The 15,260-nt window shown below is 37.7% G+C and overlaps 1 protein-coding gene across 1 annotated transcript; it reads left to right on the top strand.

Annotated features, from left to right (window-relative positions):
* Window positions 1-1,244: 1,244 nt before the first annotated feature.
* LOC122642227 (inositol phosphorylceramide glucuronosyltransferase 1-like) lies at window positions 1,245-15,068 on the top strand. Its single transcript, XM_043835661.1, has 10 exons — window positions 1,245-1,613; window positions 1,810-1,930; window positions 2,084-2,269; window positions 5,466-5,629; window positions 12,150-12,257; window positions 12,618-12,755; window positions 12,850-12,978; window positions 13,497-13,782; window positions 13,886-14,009; window positions 14,868-15,068. Exons 1-10 carry the CDS (start codon window positions 1,374-1,376, stop codon window positions 15,004-15,006), a joined length of 1,635 nt encoding a protein of 544 aa, XP_043691596.1. The 5' UTR covers window positions 1,245-1,373; the 3' UTR covers window positions 15,007-15,068.
* The last annotated feature ends 192 nt before the right edge of the window (window positions 15,069-15,260 follow it).

Genomic DNA, 15,260 nt, shown 5'->3' on the forward strand with positions numbered 1-15,260 from the left:
GTGAATTGATTATCCATTATCTACAAAAAAAAATAAAAATGATTATCCATTGATTTCAATATTAATGAGAAGATTTTTTTATTATAAAAAAAATTATTACAAATTAATGAATATGAGGTTATGAAAAAGAAAATTGATTTGTAACTATGCTTCAACTGATTGCCTTGGACAACATCAAACTTAGTCTTAAAATGAATGATTTGATAGTAGAGTTCATTATCCATTGTTTTGATATTAGTTTTTTTTTCCTTACAATGATAAACAATGATTTCCTTACAAATTCTATTTATCCATTGATTTAATTATTAGTTATATTTTTTTTACAATTTATTCATCTTTGTTCCAATTACAACATGAATTTAAGGTGTTTAATTGAATCTTTCCATGCATTATGGTTTAAGCTTGAACATACACCGATCTAAATTGGTATTAACCCGATATTGAAAAATTGAAACAAACCAATTTGTACCTGGTCGAAACCAAAACCGAAGTTCATTGACAGTTTTGGTTTTGGTCTTATTCATTCCCAAACCGAAAACCAATTCAGCCCGACAGAACCTAGGCCGAACCGACCGTTTGAGAAACCCTAGTATTGGGTAACTTTGCAAATGTGATTCAGGACTTCGAACGCTTTACTGTAACGCTAGTAATCCAATGGGAGTAGACGTGACTACACTAAGGACTTCTTTTTCCTCTGTTATCTTCTCTTTTGTTCCTAGGGCTATGAACTGTGTCTCGGATGCTTTAGCAAGGAAGGCGCTGTCTATTGGGTACATGACAGATTGGCCAAACTCCATTCAGTGGCTTCAGGACCTTTGTATGATTGATGCCACTGGTTGTAGTCACCCCTCTCATCAATAAATTTCCCGTTTACCAAAAAAAAAAAAAAGTAATCCAATGGGAGTATGGTCAAGAGGCTGCGCGTAAAAAGCCTCGCAATGCACGCGCCTCCCTGAAACGAGGATCCAGCCGCGCTGGCCTTCGTAATTTTTGTACTGTTTATTTTCTTTGGTAGAGTTAGCGTCGCACGTGCTCACACGTTCCCTGCCTCACGGCGGCAATGGGTATCTGACTAGTTACAACCAACGGTGGTCGGCGAAAAAAATTCTCTTTTTTCCTTCTACCTCTTTCAATTTTGTAGGTTTTTTTCAGAGCTTCAACGGTCCTCTGTTTTCCACTCTCTTTCAATCCAACCCCTCAGAGACATTTATGTATATGCAACTCAACCTTTTGATCTGCTAAGCTTTTGAAGACCCTTTTATTCTTCTTTCTCATGAATTACCACTGGAAAGATCCTTCCTTTCCTTTTTAAATTACGAATTTTTTTCCTCCGGTTTCATTTAGTGTCTCCTCTTCGCATCGAGTTTAATAAGATGCGGCTGAGACTCGCGGATTTCGTTTTTCTGGTGATTCTGTTATCGTCACTTCAGTCTGGAATTACTGATCGAGTCTCCGGATCTAAGCCTGATGCTTACGTTACTCTTCTCTATGGAGATGAATTCCTACTCGGTGTTCGAGTTCTCGGCAAATCAATTCGAGACACTGGCTCCACTAAAGACATGGTCGTTCTTGTCTCCGATGGCGTTTCGGGCTACGCTAAAAAGCTCCTTAAGGTACAGTTTTTTGTTGCAAATTTGAAAGAACAAGGCTTGAATTCTAAGCTGCACCTCTAATTTACTGTATAACTAATCTGTTCGTCTGTTTCTCGTTTGAATTTTATAACTTCCTTATAGTCTTGAAAATTTTAAGTGATACTTAAAGTGAGATTGCTCTTTTGGTTGCTTATCTCTTAATCTGGATTTCATGTAGGCCGATGGTTGGATTGTGGAAACTATAAGTTTATTGGCTAACCCCAATCAAGTACGCCCGACGAGGTTTTGGGGTGTTTATACCAAACTAAAGATATTTAACTTGACAGACTACAGAAAAGGTAGCTGATTTTACTAAACTGTATGTTTGTTCTACTTGAACTTCTCTATTTTTTCCAAAGAAATGTATGCAATAGCAGTGGTTTTAATGAATTCTGTTAGCTTGCTGGTTTATGTTGGAGATTGTTATATTAGAAGGACATTGTCTTTTGCAGTTGTGTATCTTGATGCGGATACTATCGTGGTCAAGAGTATTGAGGATCTTTTCAAGTGTAGTAAGTTCTGTGCTAACTTAAAGCATTCTGAAAGGTTAAATTCCGGAGTCATGGTAGTGGAACCATCCGAAACAGTTTTTAATGATATGATGAGCAAAGTGAACACCTTACCTTCTTATACTGGAGGTACAGCTCTTCCTTTGAACATCCTTATTCTACTATTTTGAATCTTTTATTCATCAAATATGTTGTTTATCATAATTTTGTGGTCTTCCCAGTGGTGACTTCTAATTGTTGGTTAATTTTCTATCTGTGATGAGTATGATTGCAAAATACCCCTAGCAAGGTGTAGAGTAACAATATCTGTTTTGTATGATACTGTCTTTTATGAACCTCCTTATTGGTCCACCAATGAGACACTACAGTAGACAAATGAAATCAAAAGTTAACTCACATCATGATATGATATGAATGGTACAGTTTGATACATGAAAATTGTATCTAAATCAGAGGCTTAAGAACCTCATTGTTTTCATTTTTCCAAACAATCTATTGCTTGATTGTCAGACTAGACTAGCAAGTCTCGACAGTGAGGTGTAAGTGCACTTAGGGTTTAGAAGTGATATGCAATCAGGAAAGGGGTGGACAGTGTACAATTTGAAACTGTGCAAATTGTGACAAAGTCAAAAGTTGGTCCAATATATATAATTAGCATGCAAAGCGTCTTTAACTGATAGATTTAATTTTCTTTTTGATTTTTGAATTCAATTAACATTGCTGTTCATAAGCTTCCATATCTGAGGGAAATCAACTTCAATCCCTCCGTTGCTCAATGGAAACATTTGAATTCTTAACCTATGTAGTAAAAACAGTTTCATTTGTAGACTAATATTACTACTGAAGAATTATACAGTTATTTCTTTTAGCAGTGCTGTAATTTACCTATGGGTTTCCCAATATTCGAGCGTATCTGATGCAGCTCCAAGTAGGAAGAAGAAGAAGAAGAAGCCCTGAACTTAGGGCTTGATTAGGGAGCCATAGATTAGGGTTATTATTTTCCATACTTAGTTTATTTTTCTGTTTTTAGATTGAACCAGTTTAGAATTGGTTGCACCCAATTGGTTCAATTGGTTTAATTTAAGTGAAGTATTCCTATTGGTTAATAGGTCCTTATATCCTATTGGCTAGTATGAAATCTTCTTTTAAATTAGTTGTTTTAAGTTAGATTCTTTTAATTTGAGTTAATAGGGGTATCTTAGTCAATTTACTGTTTTAATTAGTTAAGTTAGATTTAAATCTCTCCCTTCCACGATTTTGTGAAGGAGAAGATTTTAATTTGTATTAGGATTTGGCATAAAGCCATATTATAAATAAAGTAAATCGTGGAGGGCTCCCCCACATGGAATTTTGAATTAAAAAAGACTCTTTTGCTGCTGCTGCTGTTCTTGCTCCTTTGAGAGTGTATATCCTTGTGGATTTCAAGGTGGATAGGGTGGGTGGATTCCTGCGACTCCTTGCATCGAGACGATCGGGAGGTTCCTTCAATTATCAAGCTGCCGCCGGTGGATTCCTGCTGTAAGTTTGAAGTTTAATTTTCCATAGATTAGGGTTATTATTTTCCATACTTAGTTTATTTTCCTGTTTTTAGATTGAACCGGTTTAGGATTGGTTGCACCCAATTGGTTCAATTGGTTTAATTTAAGTGAAGTGTTCCTATTGGTTAATAGGTCCTTATATCCTATTGGCTAGTATGAAATCTTCTTTTAAATTAGTTGTTTTAAGTTAGATTCTTTTAATTTGAGTTAATAGGGGTATCTTAGTCAATTTACTGTTTTAATTAGTTAAGTTAGATTTAAATCTCTCCCTTCCACGATTTTGTGAAGGAGAAGATTTTAATTTGTATTAGGATTTGGCATAAAGCCATATTATAAATAAAGTAAATCGTGGAGGGCCCCCCCACATGGAATTTTGAATTAAAAAAGACTCTTTTGCTGCTGCTGCTGTTCTTGCTCCTTTGAGAGTGTATATCCTTGTGGATTTCAAGGTGGATAGAGTGGGTGGATTCCTGCGACTCCTTGCATCGAGACGATCGGGAGGTTCCTTCAATTATCAAGCTGCCGCCGGTGGATTCCTGCTGTAAGTTTGAAGTTTAATTTTCTGTTCCATCCATTCTTCTTCCCCCCCCCCCCCCCCCAATCCCAATCCTTAATCCTTCCCCTTTATTTTTGGTTTGAATTCCATAAACCCTAATTCATCTAGAGCCTGTCCAGCTTCAGTCCTCCATTAGAATTCCTTCAAAATTGCACCTTAGCCTCTCCTTAATACCCCCTACACTCGATCCAGACTGTTGCCCCCATCCTTAGTTCAAAACCCTAAATCCCTTCATCCCCCCCCCATAAACCCAAAAAACCCTAAATTCCTGTTTAGGCATAATCAGCCATCAGAAACCCCCCCTGCTGCAACCGAACCTTCCGCCTAGCTCCTCTAATACTCGACCAAAAGCCCTACTCCAATCTCCAACTACAAACCCTAATTTCAACCTATTTTCTAAAACCTAAAACCCGAAACCCTAACCCTAAGATTTCAGAATTTTATTTTTTTGTTTGAATCTATTCAAAACCTATCCCATTAGCTTCCTTTTGACCTGCACATCATTACTAAATAAAACCCTAGCTCAAATCTCTAATCCTAACCCTAATTCTGCCCATTCGAACCAGCTGCCCCCATTGAGATCCTGTTGCTTGGCCTCTAATAGGATCTTTCTCCTATTTAGAGCTACATTAGTATCCATAAATTTCAATGCATATCCACTATAAGTCTTTTAAAATTGAGTTATTGTTCCAATATTTAGTTATCTCCGCACTCTGGTGAGTGGTGACTATGTGTATTATCCAAGAATATTAGAAGACATCTATAATTGCGTATCCACTGTTGAGTTTATAAGGTTAGGAAGTATGAGTTGCAACTGAAAATTTATCTTATTTTTAACTTTCCCTAGGAGGTTGCTACATCTTAATTGGAAGATTCATTCTCTGGGATACTGATTCAACCTTAGACCTAGATACTATACTCGGAGGACAATGGTTGCACTCTGTTGAAGATGAACTTTGACACTCATGCTAGTTGAGGTGGCAGCTCAAAATCAATTGACGTGTCTTCCTCATTTCACCCTCTTTCCTTGTGGCAAATTGGGGCCCAATTACCTTACAGGATATTTCTAGAACAGAGTGCTTTTCTCTTCCACTTTTCAGTTAGAAAATTTAAGAGATTCTAGTGCTATGAATAAAAAAGTATACAGTTTAACCAATCTGATTTTTTCCTGAAGTTATTTTTTGTCATATATTTTATTTTGCAAAGTCATAACTTTACTTTCTGCTAACAGGGGATCAGGGGTTTCTGAATTCATACTTTATTGGATTTGCAAATGCACATGTTTTCGAGCCAAACTTATCACCTGATTTGTCAAATTCTAGACCAGTTCCTGAAATGGAGCGACTTTCTACTTTATATAATGCAGATGTTGGCTTATATATGCTGGCCAATAAGGTAACAAATACCTGTCTTTTTAACAGATGTACTATTTATTGTGTTCCTTCTGACCTGGTAGATTTCCAAACAGATTCTGTAGCACCCATCTATAATGACAATATTAGAATCGACATAATCCCATAAAGTTGTACGAACAAAGCAGCAGTTTTTTGGAAAATTGAACAGTGGATGATTTCTGTTTGGGTGAAATTCTAATTGTCCAAAAAACCTGTAACTTTGTTAGGGCTTGGGAGTTTGATCTAGTTCCCTAAATGGTATAATAAAACAGAGACCAAGTCAAGAAACTGCCTCGAAAGAGCAGGCAGGATGAGAACATATAGAGATTTTTTTTTTCTTTCTCTCTTCTGAACAAAAAAGGGCGTACCTAGTGCATGAGGGTCCTGCCACTGCGGGGTCTAGGGAGGGTCATAATGTACGCAGCCTTACCCCTGCTTTCGCAGAGAGGCTGTTTCCAGACTCGAACCCGTGACCACTTGGTCGCAATGGAGCAACCTTTACCATTGCACCAAGGCCCGAACATGCAACCAAAAATTTTATTAGAAAAAGGGAAAAAAGGACTCATCTTTTGTTGCATCTGGCATGAGATGAAAAAGAGATAGCTTCGTCTATCGATGAACAGCAGATTGACGGAGCTCTTGGCATTGCTTTGTTTTTCTCTCCTCCCAATCAACTGGAAAACTTTAGTCTAGCTTCCTGAATCGGAGGTTGCAAGATCATTAAAATACTAATGTAATCGAATTGTTTCGGAGGTCTTCGGATGGAGATGCAGAATCTGTTCTCTGTATTAGCCACCCTTCTTCACACAAAAAGAGAGCTCAGAAGACCTCGTCTATTATGGTACGGCCAAAAATGAGTGGCTTGTAGTGTTTTTTCAATAGAGAAAGCAGTTTCTCTCTGAATCTAGAACTAGATGATGAATCAAAGTTCTTGCTTTTAAGAGATATGAATATTTTAGACTAAGAAAGATAAAGAGAAAGCAAAGCACCTATAACCCGGCCAGATAGAGAATGAGCCCAGGAGTACATAACAGAACAAAACAGAAAAAGAGAAACAAACAGCAAGCTCTAAGAGGAGCCAGAAGAGAACCACACAACTTCTCAGCTAATCCGTAATCAATAAAGAATCCCTCCTTGCCCTTAATTTTGTGTGCTTATCTGCTGTTTGGTTACTAGATTTAGAACTCAAGTATGAGATGTTCATAAGTTTAATTGATGCTCAAGCTTGTCTGATTAATTGAAGCAAGCACCAGTGATTTAGCCTGTACCGTCTCATAATCACTTATGAATCTCCTTCTAGATCAAATGGTTCAGCAATCAAAGCTTTAAGTGAGGTCTAGCCCAATGACAAGCTAAGCTTATTTGATTAAGTGAGGTAAGCACCAGTGATTTAGCCTGTACCATCGCATAATCACTTATGAATCTCCTTCTAGATCAAATGGTTCAGCAATCAACCTTTAAGCGAGGTCTAGCTCAATGATAATAGCTCTGAGCACTGTTTTTGTGGAGTCCGTAATACCTACTGGGGCAGCAAAGTATATGATGACTTGAGAGTTATGATTTATTATGATCCCCTCAATCCCAGCTTGGCCCAAACGAACAGCCATCAAAGTTAAGCTTGAATCTGCCCATTAAAATTAAGCAAGGATACTTGGATAGCAGTGATTTCCTTTCACAAGGATTGACCTAGGTTCATTTACTTTTAGAAGCCCTAGTAAAATTTTTTTTTTCTTGGTTTTGTGTTTTAGATTCATTTTGTGCTCAAGGAAGAGTTTTTTTTTTAATAGCTTTTAGGCATAGCTGACTAATTCAGATTCAGGAATTATTTTGGAACAAGTAAAATTCATAATAACTTATTTTTTCAATTAAAGAATTCGGTAAAAGAAAAAAGGATTCAGATTAATTAGGGAATTATTTGTTCACTTCCAAGAATTCAGATGTTCATTTTTACCATTTGTTGTAGCTCTCAATTATCACCTGAATAATAAACATTTGATAAAAGTTAAAATCATTGTTGCCATTACTAGTTCTTTTCAGAACATTTGTTGTTATCCAGATAAACCTATCACAAGAAGGGTGTACCCAGTGCACGAGGCTCCCGCCACTGCGGGGTCTGGGGAGGGTCATAATGTATGCAGCCTTACCCCTGCTTTGCAGAGAGTCTGTTTCCTGAGACTCGAACCCGTGACCACTTGGTCACAATGGAGCAACCTAACCGTTGCACCAAGGTCCACCCTCTCAGACAAACCTATCATAGTCCTTCTTTAAGTGTTTGAAATTTAAAAATGCATGACATGATTCATATCACTAATTTATACATAGCATTACCAAAGTTTCAACTTTTTTGGGGTATACAAAAACTGAATGTTATTGAATTAAACGGCTAAGTCCATAAGCTCAACCAAAAGAATCTGTTACAAAGTGGTGGTGCCCCACAAAGTGTAATCTAAATTATAGAATTAGTGCTAATTTACTGGTAGCAAGTTAAAACAGAATAGAGGAGAGTTTGAATATCTCAATAACCAAGGCCCAAATAGGGCTGGAACTTGGGTCAAATCACCCTTAGGGACAATCCAACCAGTCCCAAAATTATGGCTGAAACCCACTGCTGTTCAACGGGTACAATTGGCCTATCGGCCCTATCAATAGCTGCACAGCCAGAACAGAGCAAGAGTATTGGTTCGGGAAGTAGCAGGGTCTGGATGTGGGGTCTAATGGAAGGCTTAAGCAGTGGTGGATGATGTAAGATGAGGGATGAGATGAAACAGAGATAGATAAATTGAAGGAGGTTTGGGAAGAAGTAGATTGAAACTAGGTTGCAAAACAGGTCATCGACAGCTGTTCCTTAATGTAATCTAATTAGAATTCACTAGACTGTCCCTCCACAGCTCTAACACTAGTCACTACACCATTATACATATCTTTAATTATGTCCATATATTTACTAAAACATTTTTCTTCTCTAACATTTGCTAAATAATTCTCTAGAGACCATAGTTGCCAAGGCGTCGCCTAGGTAGCACCTAGGCGCCTTGTTGGTGTCGCCTTGATTTTTTCCCTCCTCCAGTGCCTATGATTGCCTAGACGACATATAACAACTATATTAAGGACTCTATCATAAGCTTTTTCTAAGTCAATAAAGGCAATACAAAGATCCTTCTTACATTCTCTATATCTTTCCATTAGTCTCCTAAGCAAATAAATAGTTTTTGTGGTTGATCTTCCTGGCATAAAGCCAAAGTGGTTATTTGAATTATTAGTTTCACGTTCAGGCGGGTTTCAATTACTCTATCTCATAATTTCATAGTATGACACTATGGCTCATAACTTTTATTCCTCTATAGTTATTACAACTTTGTATATAACCTTTATTTTATAAATCGGAATCTCAATGCTTCTCCTCCATTCATTTAGCAATTTTCTTGTGCTAATAATCTTATTAAACAACTTAGCAAAATTATTCCACAAATTCCTAAGCTCTTCCACACCTCTTTACCATTTGGACCTACTACTTTACCTATTTAATCTTTTTTAAAGCTTCCTTTACTTGGGACACCATAAATTATACCTTTTTAAATCCTCTTCGTCCTTAGTTGTTTGCCAATTTTAAAGTGGTATTTTGTAGCCTTTATGGCTGCTTGAACTTCATCATCTCACCATCAAGTTTCTCTAGATGAATGTCGCTTTCCTTTAGATTTGTTGTGAACTTCTTTAGCATTAATATAGGTTGCCATCTTGTTCCACTTTATATTAATTTCTTCATCTAAATCCCACTGTCCCTATGTTATTAATTTATGAGTAAATGTTCTCAAGTTTTCTCCAAGTTCCATCATCTTATCCTAGGGCAAATAATCTCATATTTCTTACGATTCAGCATTTGAAAACACATATGTATGACCAATTAAGCTATGTTGCATGGTTAAGCTCTCCCCTGGTTTATTCTTACAATCTTTTCATAATAACCAATGTTGTCAAGGCGCAAGGCATCCAGGTGCCTTGGTCGCCTTGTTGGTGTCTATTGATGTATACATTGATGCTGTCCTTCCCTAACAGTTCGAGCTTTTTGGTGAAACGGTAGCGAACAGTGTCGCATTGCTTCTGGACCCCCCCCCTCCAACGCCTTGGGTTGCCTAGACTCCATGGCAACTATGATAATAATCTATCAGCCTTTCTAGTTAGAAAGAAATCTATTTGGCTACTAGTTTGCCCACTTTTGAAGGTTATTAATGTTCTTCTCTCTTTGGAAGCATGTGTTTACTATTGATAAATCTTAAGCCACAAAATCCTAAAACTCAAGTCCCCTCCTCATTCCTATCTCCAAAACCTTGTCTTTCCTGAGTTCTTTCATAATCTCTACTATCTCCACGAACATATCCATTTAGCTCTCCCCCTTAATAATATCTTCTCTTTGGTATTTCTTTGAACTATTCTAACTGTGTTTTCCCAAAATTGTTTCTTAGTATTTTCATCCAATTGATTTGGGATATGTAAGCACTAATTATATTGATTACCTCTTTTCTTAACACAAGTTTGATGGATATTATTGTATCACGAATTCTTTTAACATCTAAAACACCAATTTTTAAATCTTTATCTATTACTATTTCCACCCCACTTCTATTTTTTTTATTCCCATTTTACCAAAGTTTATAGTCATCTAATTCCTTAGCTTTTTAATCCATCCACCTAGTCTCTTGTATACAAGCTATAATATTTCTTTTTCTCATTATATCTATCAATTCTAAACGCTCCCCTGTTAAAGCTCCTATGCTCCAAGATGCTAATCTAGTCCTACACTTTTAGACTATCTTCTTTACCTGCACTCGTCCTTGGTGCGTGAATCCTTGCCCACTTGCCACCGCAACCGGGTGTTGAAGTGTTGCTTTGCTTACGGGGAATGCCCTAGCTAATCCTTGGTCACCATCCACTACACCCGGCTAATAGTGTACTGCGTCATTTGCTGGGACACCCTAGCATAAGGTCGAAAATATAAAAGTCTAAGATCCATGCAAAAGAGTTGGCTAAAGTGTTTTTACAATGCTGGTTGCCAAATTGATGCACCAACTCTCCTTTGTCCGGGGCTGGGGACCAGTAGCATAAAACCTTAGCATTCCCAAAATTAATAAAAAGTGAGAGAGAAGGGAGGAGAGAGATAATAACATGATGAACAGTGGGAAAAAGAGAAGAAATCAGGGGTTTTACCAAATCCGATTCTAGAATTAAATAACAGAGAGAGAAAATAGGAAGCAAAATAGATGTGATGGGGAGAAAAGAGAAGAGATATGAAAAGAAGGAAATAATGAGTGAGAATCGTGGGGGTGAGAAAGGAGAGAAGATATAAGAGGAAGGGAGAAGATCCCTTACCAAACCAAGAGAAGAGAGAGATGCAGCCACATTAGGCAATACCAAACAAGTAATACTAATCCTTTTCAAATCAAATTCATAGGAGGGGATGATTTCATATTTATAAGCTTTAAACATTCCTAAATTAATTCTCATAAGGACTCCTTATTACTATCTTACTCTAAATAATCAACCAAAATTAATAGAACTCTTACTAGCCTAAAATAATTAATAATATGACTCTTGGATAGCTAAGATAATTTTCTAAATGTAGACTTTAAACATGGGACCCACCCAAAAAAATATTAATGCAGTGCATCCCTTAAACTCCCACTTTGGGGCTTTATATTTCAGCCCATTACAGTTATACAACCCAAAAACTAAGGCCTAATCAAAACTAAAACGTGGCCCAAATTTAAACCAGGCCTGCATTAGACAGCCAAACAGCGGTGAGGTATGAAAAACATGGTTGTCTCCAACCAGGTTGTGCAGAGAAGAAGATGGATTGACAAGAATGAAGCTTAGGCTTGTTGATTTAAACGATCACTTGAAAGCCACTGGCCGCGTCAGATCACAGTTTCCAAACGTCAACCCTGGTGAAAAGAGAGGGGATATGTATCGTCATCGCTGCACAGCTGGAGTTGCCGGACTAACTCTGAGTTACAGCTTTAGGTTTCTTTGAGAAAGGACAAGGGAAAGAGGATGAACAATTGAATAATTCGAGAATTTGTTAACTACAGTTTTAGGTAGAGAAATTGTTAATATTTTTAGATCCATGTTTTTTTTTTCCTCAGTAGCCAGACATTTACTTTATATGTGAATTTGATGCTTTAACTAGTTATGGATGCACTCATGCACATATGCTGGACTTATGTAGCACCTGCACAAAATTAAATAGATTTCTTGATGATGCTGTAGGTAACCCTGACATCTACTGATAGTGGATGATGGGACTTACATTTGAATGAGAAACAATGTCCTGAATCTTTATCATTTGAACATGCACTAACTGGTCTGGTAGTGTAGGTGTTTCAAACTATGTATAAATGACTCCATGATAAGTAGTGTGAGCACTGACTAGGCATTCGATTTCCATCATGCTGGCCATTATAATTCTGAGTTTCTTTTTCCCTGTATTTTATTATGGTTTTTCTTTTCTGTCTCTATTTTATATGCAGTGGATGGTAGATGAGAAAGAACTCCGGGTTATTCACTACACACTTGGCCCCCTTAAACCATGGGACTGGTGGACAGCATGGCTCTTAAAACCTGTTGACCATTGGCAGGTATCTGCTTCAAATTCCATTTCTGGTCATGAATGCAATTTCAAGATTCTTTAAATCCATATGAGCTTCTGGAGGGGTGGTAAAGTTCTGAATATGTTGATTTGTAACTTTAGATTTGCAATGTGTGTGGTGCTGTCTTAGCTTGTGTATGGGATGTAGAGGTCTGGGTCTATTGGTTTGTAACTAGGGGCACATACATATTTTTGAGAGCACACTTTGTCATGTACGGCATGTTTATGCTTGTGCTGTGATGGGTTGGTGGGATTTATCCACATAATATTTGTACGGAGCATGTAGAGGAAATTGAACTGAGGAACCAATGCACCTGCAACTAACTGGTTACCTTTGCTAATGTTGCAGAATGTTCGGGAACACCTTGAAGAATCTCTTCCAGGAACAGGAGGGGGCAGAAACCCAAAGGACAATATTCTAGTCAAATTTCTATTTCTTCTTCCCCTGTTTGCCCTGCTTTTCTTTTATTACTGGTCTTTTCTTCAGGTTAGTTGCTTCAGGACTAACTTTCTATATTAAAGTCTCACCAAGAAAAAATTGGGTGCTTGAAGTCGCTAATAGCCTTTTGATTCTGATGCAGATACAGAAGGATTTCTTTGGTGTACTGTGTAGAAGCTCAATGTGTAATCTAGTTAGACATCTTCACTACAAATATAGAACTGGTGGTGGACTGTCTTATTCGACTGTTGGTGTTGATTCCAATCAGCAGGTCACTTTTCCTTTTTGGTTTAGTCCTTAGCTCGCAATCTTTTTCTTTCTAAGAAAGAAGTCATGGATACGTTGTACATTCATGAACATGCTTAGAATCCAAATTGACTAATTTCTCAGCCATCCTTTTGTTACCATGAAGAACACACTTGCTCAATTCTCTGCCTCTTAGGTGTAGGATGTTGCAGAAATTTGTTATGATCGTGGTATGTTGAATAGATTCTTTGTCCTTTGCTTGTTTTTATTCTATCGGCGTTTATATTGAACATAAGTGCAACGTGAAGGTTGTTCCATTGTGACCAAGTGGTCATGGGTTTTAGTCTGGAAACAGCCTCTCTGCGAAAGCAGGGGTAAGGCTGTGTACATTATGACCCTCCCCAGACCCCGCAGTGGCGGGAGCCTCGTGCACTGGGTATGCCCTTTAAAGTGTATGGTGTACTCTAACCTTTTACCTATGTAAAACCTGAAAATTTCGTCTGTTCTGTATTGTTAAAACTCTTTGTTTGTGATGTTCACCAGTTCTCTAATGGAACACAGTGCAAGATACCTGCTTATCTAGGTGGAGTCTCTGTTTTTGTCTGCTTCATTTCTGCTGTGGTGTCCTTGGCACTTGCAGTTGCCATTGTCCCTCGGCAGGTGATGCCATGGACTGGTTTGCTGCTGACGTATGAGTGGACATTCACTCTCTTCTTTATATTGTTTGGAGGTTATCTCCATTTGATTTATGAATGGGGAAAGATGGCAGCTGCTCAAGCAGGATGTTATCCTTCTCGCTCTGAGTCTTCTGACCATGATTCTGGAAAAGGTTTGTTATTTTGATATATGTGCATATATTCAAATGGATACATTCCCATACAGGTAGTGGCAAACATTCTTTAATGTATGAATAATATTCATTTGTATTGCAGGTCATCAACGGCAGGTATCCACTTGTGATGTTGCTACATGGTATTATGGCTTAGGGATGGCATTTCTGGCTGTAGCTGCGCCTTCACTCCCATGTCTTCTCGGGGTAACTTCACTGTTTGTGAGGTAAGTTTCCGAAGAAGATTTTCTAACTTCTTCAGTGTTGCTGTTAAATGTTGACAAATCTAAGAATCATCTCATTCTAAATATGTGAGCTCCTGAAAATGCAAAGTTTACCAGTGCTTCAATTTTTGGATGTCTAATAATGAAAGCATGCTGTGTGTGTTTTTTAGCTCCTAGACCATCAAATGAATGTACCCCTCTTGGATTGCCCTTTCCCCAAAATAGCCTAGTGGTACAATTTTCCATAGACACCACCTTTTTTGATTGTCTAGTGTGACTGCATTTTGGGCTCATTAAACTCCCTGACCCCTTACCCCAAAAAAATAAACAAATGACTGGATTAGTTGGCAGTTTGACGTTGTGCTACAGTATGAAGTACTTTATTGTTAACAAATCTTGAGATTGCTGCATAATGTCTTCTTTGGTCAATTGTGGATATGTATCTGTCTCTTTCTGGTGAATATGGATGTGTTTTCTTTTTAGTTTTTGAAAGCCTTACCACCCAAGATAAGAAATGACTTATAGTTGTCTGCTTTTCAATTTAGAAAGGAGAAAGCACATGACTTCTGTCTCAGATCCTCTGTTGTACCTCCTTACCTTTGCCCATCTGTTGATGTCGTATTAAGGGTGGGGAGAACCATCTCCAGTTCTCTATTTTAGAAGCATTGGCATTTCAGTATTATTGACATCTTTTATGCAGTCAGTGTACCTCAAAGATTCTTAGTGGTGAACTTACGTAACACATGATCTTTTTTTTTTTTGGTGTGGAAAGCAGAATTTTCTATGGATTTGGGATGTTCTTTTTCTGCAACAATTATGCTCACAAAGAATTTAGTTATAAGATAATGTTTACTTTTACAGGTTAGGGTTGATGGTTGTAGGAGGTCTTGTCTTAGCTTCTTTCATGACATATGCTTCAGAGCGCTTGCCAATCAGAGCATTCTTGAGAGGTCTTGAAGATCTGGACATTCCACATCCAAGAAACTCATGCTTCTGCTGACCAACAGTTTTGAATTGAAATTGTAACCTATTAGCAGCATTCACTAAGATCCCCCTCCCCCCCCCCCCCCCCAAACCAAAAAAAAAAGAAGTATAACCAGTAGTGCCGAGTGTCTGCTCTAAATTTGTAAGTTACGTAACTGATTTTATTTCTTTGTACAATATTGTTGGGAATTTTTCTGACGTTAGAGATTAATTTTTCCCCAGGATTCTGTATTGATTCAGGATTAGTGTCAATCATCTTTATCTGTAAAT

Source organism: Telopea speciosissima, chromosome 10 (assembly GCF_018873765.1).
Source record: "Telopea speciosissima isolate NSW1024214 ecotype Mountain lineage chromosome 10, Tspe_v1, whole genome shotgun sequence".
NCBI lineage: Eukaryota > Viridiplantae > Streptophyta > Magnoliopsida > Proteales > Proteaceae > Telopea > Telopea speciosissima.